General features: G+C 67.0%; 1 protein-coding gene across 2 annotated transcripts in view; it reads right to left on the reverse strand.

Moving 5' to 3' along the window:
* Positions 1-11352, reverse strand: part of SLC6A9 (solute carrier family 6 member 9) — a 52897-nt gene extending 41545 nt beyond the window's left edge. The window contains exons 1-2 of one of the 2 annotated variants that reach the window (XM_065555324.1): positions 11133-11352; positions 5510-5677 (exon numbers count right to left, since the gene is read on the reverse strand). In XM_065555324.1, coding sequence (XP_065411396.1) covers positions 5510-5539 — 30 coding nt within the window. In that variant the 5' untranslated portion in view covers positions 5540-5677; positions 11133-11352. Of the gene's footprint in view, positions 1-5509; positions 5678-6989; positions 9196-11132 lie in introns of those variants that run through there. The other variant, XM_065555325.1, reaches the window with a different exon arrangement.
* Between the last annotated feature and the right edge of the window lie 490 nt (positions 11353-11842).

Consider the following 11842-nt stretch of genomic DNA (forward strand, 5'->3'; position numbering starts at 1 on the left):
GGCAGGCACCACATGGGGCAGGGACACGGCCCTGGGGCAGCCAGTGCAATGGGGTGCGCAGTTAATGCCCCATGGAGGCATGGGGCACCCCCCCCCCCCGGGCTCTGGGCAGCACAGACTTGGAGTCCACGAGCCAGGGCCCCAGGTACAGCCCTCGAGCTGGGACCCGTGTGACTGGCCCCGGGCACGCAGCTCCCCACACCACAGCAGCTCCCGGAAACGCCCAGGGGAGGTGCCAGCAGGGCCCCCCGCCCCCAGAGCTGCAGCCCAGCATGGCCACACACCTGGCACCGGGCCCCCGCCAGGGTCAGAGGCTGCCATGGTGAGCGGCGGGGGGGGGGGGGGGGGGGAATGCACCTGCTGGCAGGATTAGGGGGCAGGGCCGGGGCACGGCTGCAGCCGGGTTTACGATGCTATTTCTATGGCGTTGGAGGCTGTCCAAGGGGATTAGCTCCCTTCCTTATGGCCCCGAGAGCTCAGCAGCCACCGCCTCTGGCCCAGGGCAGGGCACCACAGGGAGCCCCCACTCCCCGGGCACTGCTGGGAGCTGAGCTGGCCCTAACCGAGCCCATCCCAAACAGGGGTGTGGGCTGCCACCCCTCAGCCCTCCCCACCCCCAGGGGCCCGCTCTACCTCAGCCCTGCTTGGGGGATGGGGCTCCAGGTCACAAGCCCAATACAGAGAAGGAAGGGGGCTGGGTGGAGAGCCCAGGGCTGGGATAGCGGGGGCAGCGGGGCACGATTGAGGGGCATCAGCAGAGCTGGGGGGAGCCGGCCAGGTGACTTCCATCCCCCCCCCGCCATGCTGCCTTCCCAGACTGAGCTGGGACTGGGCATTTTCCAGGACGCTGTTAAAGATTCACCCAGAGCGGATCTGGGACCTCACGCCTGCCTGGCTCCCTGCCGCGGCACAGGTGTTTGTGCCAGCTCCCCCCACGCACACTCAGGTGTCCGTGCTGTGCTCCCCCCAGCTCAGGGAAGTGCAAAGCAGTGGCTGGGGTGCTGGGAGGGAGCCGTGCCAGGGCAAAAGGGAGCAGGGAAGCGTGTGAGCACACAGGGGGCTGCATGTGAATGCACAAGGGGCAGCGCAGGGCAGCACGTGAGCGCACAGGGGGCAGCGCGTGAGCACACAGGCACATGAGCGTGACCAGCTGTGAGCACGAGGGTAGCCTGTGCCCCACTGCACGGGGTCCCTGTGCTGGGGGGTGGGGTGGGGGTGGCTGAAGAGGCCAGCAAGCATCAGAGCTTGGTGACCTGTGGGGCGGTCAATGCCAGCAAACCAGCCTCCCCCTGGTGCCCCGCAGAGCAAGGGCCTGGGGGTGGGCACAGGCAGGCACGGCGTGTGCGTCGGGAGCGCCTATACTGCACTAAAGGCCCTGCCCACCTGAGGCCGAGTGCCCGTTGACAGGGGCACAGCACATCCCCCACCCCAAACTCGGGGCCCCCAGCGAGCCAGGAGCTGAGCCCAGGCCCACGGCGGCTGCCCCCGCCAACGAGCGACCGGCGTGCGTGCGAGAGCGGGTGTGCGTGCCCAGAGCCGAGCGGTGGCAACGGGGGGTGCCTGCCTGTGCAGCGCAGCCCCCCGCCCCGCCCCGGGGCAGAGGCCTCCCATTGCAGCCGGCGCAGGGCGAGATTCCTGCACGCTCTGGGCAGGGAGCACGAGGGAGCGAGCTGGCTAATATCAGGGGGTTTATACTACTGCCCATCACCGCCGCCTCTGGGCCCCTCCACCTCAAACCAACAGCAATGGCCATGGGGTCGCTGGCTCCTCTGCCCGCCCAGGGGGAGATCTCGGCTTGAGGGTGGGGTGTTCAGCAGGGGCAGGCTGCTACAAGTGGCAGGGATCTGGGGCCCTGCTCCCCGGCCGGATCTGCTCCTCCCAAAGCCACTGGGGAAACAGCCTGGCCCCACAGTCGCCAGGCACGTCCCGCCCCGACCCCCATCAGCCCCTGGCCCGGCTACCGCAGACCCCGCAGGAGCAGCTGCAGAGTACTCCACCCCCAGAAGGTCTCCTGGTCTCCGACAGCGAGAGGTTGGCTTTGTCCCTGACTACGGACGGCTTCGCACTAGCCACGATAACGCCAAATACTCCAAATGAACAGCCCAGCTCTCGCTTGGCCCCAGAGACACCCTGTGCGAGAGTCCCACCGGCTAATCACGCCCCGCCTGGTGCATTCAGGAGGCTGGAATTTCCCCCTCTCCATTTCACTGCATGCCCCATCCCCGAGGGACGCAGAGACGGGGCCCCATGTGCCGGAGCAACCTGCCCCGGGGCAGGAACTGAGCCGGGAGCCAAGCCCAGACCCGGCGCGAGGGCCCCCACAGCTCACACAAACACTACTCTGAACGGGTGTGTGCAGAGCGCACGCGCGTGTGCACAGCCGAGAGGCAGGATCGTGCATACGTAGCTGCACTACACACACTCCCTGGCATACCCCACTCCCTCCCCACCAGCTCTCATGCTTCCCAGGGAAGTCCTGGCTCTGTTCCCTTTGGCTGGGGCGCAGGGCTATTTTGGGAGGCCCGCGGGAGCGGGAGGGACCAGCCGCCGATTCATCCTGGGATCTTTATTCCATCTGCTGGGGAAAATAAAACCACAGCCAAGCCCAGGTGCAGGGAGGGGCCGGGCTGCCTGTATCTGCCGGGACCTCCCGTACCTGCCGGGACCTGCACCTTCCCCAGAACCCAGCGATGCTGCTTTGGGTACCGGTGACATTTACCCTATTGCCAGGGAAACAGGAGGGCTGGGCAGGTGCGGGCAGGCGAGGCAGATGTCGGGCTCTGGGCCGAGCCCAGGCTCAGTCACCGACAGGGGGAGGAGGGCCTAGATGCCCCCGGGCGCTGGTCCCTGAGCTGCAGGAGACTCTCCCCCGCTGGGAGCAGTACGGGGTCCTGAGACGCTGCAGAGCATCCAGGAGGGGCCGTGGCACACGTGGGTCAGGTCGCCAGCTGGGCACAGCCCGCACACTCTGCTTGGCACAGAGCCATGAGGGCCACAGCGCCCCAAAAGGCCACTGCTGGATGGGGTCTCCCAGCCCCCCGCTCGGGGGCCCGCTGGCAGTAAGTGACAGGGGAGGGGGCAGGGCCAGCGGCTCCCAGGAGAGGCTGAGATGGGGGAGGCTCTGGGGCAGAGGGGGTGCCAGAGGGCGGCGCCATGGGCAGGGGGTTCAGCACAGATGGTACATGAGAGATGGGGAGCAGGACACGGGCACAGGGCTACAGGACGCACCAGCATGGGGGGCAGAGCGGGGCGAGACCTGGCATCCCACCCACGGGGGTCGGACCTGCAGTCACCCATCACTCAGAGCAGCCTCCGCCCCCGCGGGTGCCTGCAGCTGGGCCCGTTACAAATGCCATAGCCGGCCTCTGGCCCCGGGAGCCTCCCCAGCCCCTCGGAGACCCGGCTCCCGGGTGGGGGGCGGGCCCAGGCTTGGCTGAGCTCTGCAGCTGCTCCAGCGTTTCCTGCAGCAGGGGCAGGCACTGATCTCCTGCCACGTCCCCAGCCCGTGCGGGGGAGGGGGACATGTGGGGAGGCAGAGCCGGGCTCTCCTCCCGCCCCGCAATAGGGGGATCCCGCCCCGGCCTGCCTGGGGGGACCCCGAGCCCTGGCAGGCTGCACGGCATCCCCACACACAGCGCCCTGGACTAGAGACAACCCTCCCCTTCCCCAGCCCCCCGCCCGCCGCAGATCTGCCCAGCCCCACGCCCAGGGCTCTCTGCAGCCTTTTGCCCCCACTCAGCCCCCTTTTCGCACCCTGCCCCGGCAGCACACGAGAGGGGCACGGGAAGGTGCCCACGGGCCGCAGACCTCCCCGAGGCAGACTAGGCCTGGTGGGGGGACCACAGGCGAGCACAATGGGGGACGGGACTCCGCTCTGTGGTGGGAGGAGCCCGGGACAGGGGTGATAAGGGAGGAGCAGAGCACCTGGGAGTGGCGATACCACGGGCACCACACCCACAGCCCCCCAGAGGTCACAGAAGCAGGGCCTAGTGGTCAGAGCACAGGTCTGCGAGCCGATCGGTCCCTGGGTCCAGGGCCACCATGGGAGCTGATGGGAACGGCAGCAACTCCTGCTCTTGGTGCACAGGGGCCGGGCACGGGTGATCGTGGGAGTGTGCACAGCCCCCGTGACGCACGAGGCCAGGAACCCTGGCTCCTGAACCCGGCTCCTCAGTTCAGCTGTGGCGGCTCCAGAGGAGCCCGGGACAGTCCCTGGGGTGCTGGCCACGCGAGCGGTGTCACACGTGCACCACGCGAGCAGGACTCCGTCGGGGTGGGGCTCTCGCCACGAAGGGTTAACAGGGCACACACTCACACCCCGGCAGTGCATGCTGGGAGATGGAGGCTCTATGGGCCACCCCTCAGGCTCACAGCGACTGCTGCCAAGGGCCCTGCCACAGACAGGCCCGGGGGGACCGGCTGCTCCCGGGGATGTGTGAAGTTTGGAGGGGGCCCAGCTGGGACCATCCAGCTCATGGTGACAAAGCAGGCTGGGTATGTGCTACTGCTTCCCAGGGGAAACCGAGGCACAGAGCAGGACGGAGCCTTCACAGTGAGTCAGGAGGGAACCCAGGAGTCCCGGCTCCCGGTCCAGCGCCCTCACCCCTGAATAAGAGGCATTGTTCTGGGGGTGGCTGCGCTCAGCCTTGGCACCTCTAGGGCAACCCCCGCTCCCCCACCCCCCGAGACAGCCATGGGCTCATGCACAAGACTTCCCGCGCCACCCACCGCGCCACTGAGCCAGAACTGGAGAGGGAGCCCGAGAGGGTGGCACAGCCCGGGAGGGAGGGAGGGAGGGGGTCTCAGCCCCCCATCAACACTTGATGCATTCCAAGGGGAGCCAGCCGTGCCAAGATCTAAACTGTGCTCTGCAAGCTAGAGCCGGCTCAGCTCCTGCCCGGATCCCGTGCCTGGTGCCACCCGCACCCCCCGGAACAATGGGGACGGGCAGCGCCAGAGCCACCACACGGACAGTCCAGCAGGGCACCGTGGGGCAGAGCCCAGCCCTTGCACCGGCACCAACTGGGGCATGGGGTGGCGCTGCCAATCCCCCCACCACTGCCCAGACAGCGAATGGAACAGCAGGGGCCTCTGGAAATGCCATGGGCAGGCCCCGGGACAGAGCAACTGCAATGCCAGCCATTCCCCCGGCCCCTCCAGACAGATGGGGAAACTGAGGCATGGGGGGGGTGGAACGCAGCAAATCAGGATAGGACCAGGAAGAGGACCCAGGAGTCCTGATCACCAGACTCCTGTTCCAGCCTCTCCCTCGTGACAGCCTGGCCCAGAACAGTCAGATCTCACGCTCCAGGGAGTCAGGCGGCATTGTCCCCCCCAACCCCTCCGCAGTAATGCACAGCTGGCCGTGGGAGGGGGGCTCTGCCTTCTCGGCTGCTCCCAGAGACTTCGCCTGCCAGCCACTGACCTGGAGAGCGCAGGGTGCCTGGCACCATCCAACCCCCAGCAAAGCCCTCCCGGGCACCCAGGCAGTGGGACCCCCAGCACTCACCAGTAACCCCCCGCTGCATTTATCCGCCATGGCTGGGGGCTTGGGCGTGTTCTGCGCAGCCCGCCACGGGGGCTCCCGCCTGCCCACTCTCCGTCTCGCTGGCTGCACCCGGCTGGCACGGAGACGTCGGCACTAAGCGGCTCAGTCCACAGACAGTGCAGGAGAGAGCTGGGGAGAAACAGACGGGAGTGACTCGTGGGCACGGGGGAGAGGAGCCGGTTGGGAAGCGCCCCTGCCCTCATGGGGGAGCACCCCCATCCTGCACCACTGCCCCATCTCTCCTGGGGGTGCACTCTCATCCTGCACCCCCACCCCTACTCTCCCCGGGGGGTCAACCCCACCCCTACCCTCCTGGGGGTGCACTCTCTTCCTGCACCCCAGCCCCTAATCTCCCGGGGGGTCAGCCCCACCCCTACCCTCCTGGAGGGGGGGGGGACGGACTCCTGTCCTGCACCTCCAAAATCTGGATTCATTCCTAGATTAGGGCCTGTTCCTTTAGTCGGGCTGGTCTCTGGGGGGTCACTTCTTGCCATCACATAATCATTGCATGGCTCCACCGTCCGGCAGCTATGCTTAGGAGAGGGCCAGGGCTGGGCTGGCAGGGGCTGCGGGTCGGGATCCAGGGGCACAGGCAGAGCTGGGGGGAGTTTGCCCAATGCTCGCCCCACACAAAGACTGAGCTGGAGGTGGCACGTGGCTGCGCCTGGCACAGCCGGGAGCAGAGGGACTCGGCCGGAGCTCAGCTGCCGCGGAGGACACAGATGGGAGGCGATTTCCTTCTGCCCTGCTGCACCCTGCGTGCTACTGCTGCTGCCGGGGACCAGCTGCTGCCAGACCTGGGGGGATGCCGCCACCCCCCCATTCCTCGGCGTTCCACACGCTCGGGCCGCCCTGCTCACAGTCTGAGCCCCCCACTCGGGCCCTGACAGAGCCCTGCCTTGCTGCCAGCGCACGGGTCACCGCGCCAGGAGCACAGCTCGCCGGGCTGCCAGGAGCCCTCTGGCCCCGCGGGGCCCCAGACTCAGCCCCAGCCGCAGCGGCAGGGCCACCTCGCAGTCCCCCGTAGTCCCCTGCCCCCCAACGTGGCCCGAGCCCCCGCCGGAGAGAGCTACGGCCTGGGGAGGTGCCGGGGGAGTGGGGCCTGGAGCAGGCCGGGGTGGGGGTGTTGGCCTGCTGGGAGGAGGTGGGGTTGGAGCAGGGTGCGGGGCCTCCGGAGCCAGGCCAGCTGGACTGCAGCAGGGCCTGAGCGGGTGAGATAAGGAGCAGGAGGCACCGCCCAGAGCCGATGGCTCCTGGGCCAGCCCCCAGCCCCTGCCTCCTACCCAGCAGCTCCGAGGGTGCAGGGACGGGGTCCCGGACAGGGGCATGAACCCAGGCACAGCCCCCCGCCCGGTCAGGGTGCCGGCTGCTTGGAGCAGGTGCGCTACAGGCGCTGCACAGAGCAGGCGGCGGGGGGGGGGGGGGGGGGGGGGTTACTCACCCTTCCCGGGTGCTAAGCCAATCCCAACGCCCTGGGCCATGCTCCCGACTCCTTTCTTCCCCTCCAGGAGGCCCCAGCCCACCCTCCCCCATGGCTAGCTGAGCCCAGCTGCTGTCGAGCTCCGGGGTTGGCAGGCATCCGGCTCCGTGTCCCAAGCCCCCCTCCCCGCCCCCCCCAGTAAGGATGCTAGAAAACCTCTCCCAGCCCTCTCGCTGCCCCGGCATTCACCGGGCACTCAGTGCGGCGCGTCTATTTCAGAGCGGGGCTTCCGGGCGAGATGGAAACCGAGAGCCTGTCTAGCACACGGACACTGGCCACCCCGAGCTGCCTTCCCTCCTGCTGCCCTGGTCTGCACCATGGGCAACTGCAGCCTCCCGCCCCCGGCTGCAAACGGATACAGGAGCCTCCTTCCCCTGCCTGTCCTAAACTGCGGTCTGGTCAAACAGATGCTGCACCCCACCCCAGAGGTGGCTGCATTGCAGTAGTGAGCGAAGGGTACAGTCCCAGCTACCAATCCTCCAGTATGGAAAATGCCACCACCAAGACTGGACTCGGGCAATTTGCATGTAGGTAAATCAGGTTTCTACTGTCTCTTGCCCACCCCTGCTCACTCCCATGTGGGGAGGGACATAGAATCATAGAATATCAGGGTTGGAAGGGACCTCAGGAGGTCATCTAGTCCAACCCCCTGCTCAAAGCAGGACCAATTCCCTGTTAAATCATCCCATTCCAGTGCTTCACCACCCTCCTAGTAAAAAAGTTTTTCCTAATATCCAACCTAGACCTCCCCCACTGCAACTTGAGACCACTGCTCCTTGTTCTTTCATCTGCCACCACTGAGAACAGCCGAGCTCCATCCTCTTTGGAACCCCCTTCAGGTAGTTGAAAGCAGCTATCAAATCGTCCCTCACTCTTCTCTTCTGCAGACTAAACAATCCCAGTTCCCTCAGCCTCTCCTCATAAGTCATGTGCTCCAGCCCCCTAATCATTTTTGTTGCCCTCCGCTGGACTCTTTCCAATTTTTCTGCATCCTTCTTGTAGTGCGGGTCCCAAAACTGGACACAGTACTCCAGATGAGGCCTCACCAATGTCGAATAGAGGGGAATGATCATGTCCCTCGATCTGCTGGCAATGCCCCTACTTATACAGCCCAAAATGCCGTTAGCCTTCTTGGCAACAAGGGCACATTGTTGACTCATATCCAACTTCTCGTCCACTGTAACCCCTAGGTCCTTTTCTGCAGAACTGCTGCCTAGCCATTCGGTCCCTAGTCTGTAGCAGTGCATGGGATTCTTCCGTCCTAAGTGCAGGACTCTGCACTTGTCCTTGTTGAACCTCATCAGGTTTCTTTTGGCCCAATCCTTTAATTTGTCATAAACCAGAGCTACTGGCCCTGCTCCAAGCACTGGTGAAGACCCAGTTCTAGAGCAGAAATCCAAGTCAGAGAGGCACGGAGCTCAAGGGCAGAAGGAACCACGTCGGTGACTGTCCCGTCCGACACCCTGTCTAGCATGGCCCAATGTCACCCAGGTACCCTGTACTGAGCCCTAGAATTTGTGTCTGGCAGCGGGGCTGGCTCTGAGAGCAGCACTGCCCAGTGCCCCTTCACCACCCGTGCCACACACGTGTGCCTGGCCACCGGTTCTCGCTCTCTGCTCGGTACTGGCCGGGGCGTAGGGCATCGTACTGAGATGCAGGGGGCTGAGACCCAAGGGGAGAGGTAGCATCCCTTTAAGAGTTAAAGGGGCTCTCTCATCTCCGCCGGAACTAGATCCAGAGGCAGTGAGCAGTGGTGCCGTCCCTGTTCAGAGGGGACTGGGCTCTGGCGCAGTGTCCTGCCTCTCCAAGACCTGCTGGAGGTCTGAGGGAGAACACTGTTCCTTTCAGAGGATTGGCAGCCAGCGCCCAGCCAACTGCCCTTTGGAGAGCGAGCTCGGGGGTGCATAGCCCCTTTAAGGGCTAGCCAGGGCTGCGTCACCCACAGATGCCTGACCATGGCCCTGGCCCCAACTGCTCCTGTGACTTCAGAGTGGCCAGCAATGGAGAATGCAGCCGACCCTCGGAGGTTTGGCTCCCGCTTGGACCTGGAACCCCTTCCAACCACAGGCAAGGGAGGGGAACATCCCAGAGGGTAGCAAGAGCCCTGTGTCCTTCAGGGAGCCAGAGGCCTTCCTGACGCATGTGCTGAGCCCTGAAGCATGAGAGCTGATGCCCCTTCCTGTAACTCACACGCTCAGCCAGCCCCCTGTAAACGCAGCCTCAGGTCCGGACTCTGCAGGCCCTGTGGCAAGGAGCTCCATGGGTCACACTGCAGGGTCTGGGAATCCATGCTGCTCAGAATAACCGGACCTGCCCTCTAGCCTCGTCTGCCCTGGGACGTGACACCCCCAGGCAGGGCTGAACACCCCAGGCCCTGCCCTCCCTCCCAAATCCCCCCAGACCCCCGGCACTGACCTTTCCGGCTGCTAGCGCCTAATCACCACCCAGCGCCCACGCGCTCCAAGCCCGTCCCGCCTGGAAGCTCCAGCCTCACTGAGCCCAGCTCAAGTCCTCTGCCCCCCCCCCCCTCCACACACACAGGGCAATGGGCGTGACTGACCGCTCCAGCCCCAGACCAGCTCTGGGATCCCCCCCAGCCCACGGAGCTCGGCGGCTCTCACACCTCCTCTGGCTGCCCGGGGTTAGGTACCTACGGACCCCCGCTCTGAGCAGGGTCTTAACCCAACATAACACTTTGCCCTGACTCTGCGAGGCTACTGACCCCAGGGCAGAGCCCCCCATCCCCATGGGGGTCAATGGCCCCAAGGGAGGAGAGCCCCCCCACGTCTCTATGGGGGGGTCAATGGCCCCAAGGGAGGAGAGCCCCCCCACGTCCCCCAAGGTCTTCCCCAGTAGAGACTCTGTCTCCTTTAAGCAGCGGGAGGGGGGCGGGGGTGTTACATCAGCCGCCACATGGTTACTCCTCGGCCCTGCCCCACCACATGCCGGGTGGAAAATTACTGAGATGGGGACCCCCTGCCCCGCCCCCCTCGGGATCCCCCTGTCCCCCGCTACATCCGACCCCCCGCCCCGGCCCCCCGGGTCTCCCTGCCCCGCCCCCAGCGGGCGGAGCACGGGCCCCGTGGGAATGGGGGGGGGGGCTACCCAGGCTAGCTCCGGGGCGTCGCTCCGGCCCCCGCCGGGCTCGGGCGACCCGAGGCGGGAAGATGCGGGTCGGGCTCGCCGAGCCTGAGAGCAACTAACGTAACCAAGGAGCGGGGCTACCCTGGGGGCCCCATGTACCAGCCCCCCCTCCCCGGGCACCGCCCCCTCCCCTTGTACCACCCCCTCTTCCCTGGGCCCCGCCCGCGGGCAACCCCTTCCTTGGGCACCGCCCCTCCCCATGTCCTGCCCCCGGGCACCCCCCCATGTACCAGCCCCCCCCGGGCACCGCCCCCCCCAGCGGTGCTGGAGCAATGTTGACAGCGGGGGGGGGGGGAGATGATGGGAACCATGGAAACCACGGATTCCCTGTTTGTTATTACCGCTGCAAGCCAGGGGTGCGGCAGCCCCCCTAGTTCCAGCACCACTGACCCCGCCCCCCAGCGCCTGAGATACGCCCCCCCGTGTACCGACCCCCCCCCGAGCCCCGGGGCCAGCTCCGCCCGGGCTCCCCGCAGCACGTCCCCGCCGGGGGCCGGAACAACCAGCGCACGGGGCAAAGCGCCGCCTCCGGCACCCCCAGTCCGACCCTCGCCGGCCCCCAGGCCCTGCGGTGCCTCCCCCCAGCCCCCTGGCTCTGCGCCCCCCGCTCCCCCCCCGGCTCTGCGCCCCCGGCTCCCCCCTGGCTCTGCGCCCCCCGCGGCTCTGCACCCCTCGCTCCCCCGCGGCTCTGCGCCCCCCGCGGCTCTGCACCCCTCGCTCCCCCCTGGCTCTGCGCCCCGCGCGGCTCTGAGCCCCCCGCTCCCCCCTGAGCCCTCCGCTCCCCCCGGCTCTGCGCCCCCCGCAGCTCTGCACCCCTCGCTCCCCCCTGGCTCTGCGCCCCCCGCTCCCCCCTGGCTCTGCGCCCCCCGCTTCCCCCTGGCTCTGCGCCCGCCCGGCTCTGAGCTCCCCGGCCGCCCTGGCTCTGCGCCCCCCGCCTCTACACCCCAGCCCGCCCCTTACCCCCTCCATGCCGCCCGGAGCCGGCTCGCAGCCCGGCCAGGTGGATCCCCGCGGGGACGTTGCGTCAGCCCAGGGCAGCCCCGGTCCAGCCCGCGGGCCCCGCTGCTCCTTCCCCGCCCGGGCTCTGCTGGGGACGCGGCGGCTGCTTCGCGGGGGCTTCTGCTGCCGAGTTGCAGGAAAGTTTGGGAGGCTGGGGGGCAAAAGCAGGCAAGCCCCGCCCCCCCGCCGGCCCCGCCCCCCGGCTCCAGCCCCCCCCCCCCCTCCCCCGCGCCGCTGCCCCGCTCCCTCCTGGGGGCTGGGGGGAGTGTGCTCCGCGTTCCTTCAGTGCGCGTGTAAACACAGCCCGGTGTCGGGCGGGGGCGGGGAGCTGAGCCCGCCACGGGCACGCAGAGCCATGGGACACACACACACCGCTCTGGAGACACACACAGACACACACACTCAGAGCCCTGCACACAGATATAGACACACACACACACACACACACACAGACACAGACACACACCGCCCTGGAGACACACACACACAGAGCCATGGACACAGATAGATACACACACACACACACACACAGCCATGGACACACACACACACACACACTCAGAGCCCTGCACACAGATATAGACACACACACACACACACACACACACACACACACACACAGACGCACACCGCTCTGGAGACACACACCGCCTTGGAGACACACACACACA

The sequence above is a fragment of the Chrysemys picta genome, chromosome 8 (assembly GCF_011386835.1).
Source record: "Chrysemys picta bellii isolate R12L10 chromosome 8, ASM1138683v2, whole genome shotgun sequence".
Lineage (NCBI taxonomy): Eukaryota > Metazoa > Chordata > Testudines > Emydidae > Chrysemys > Chrysemys picta.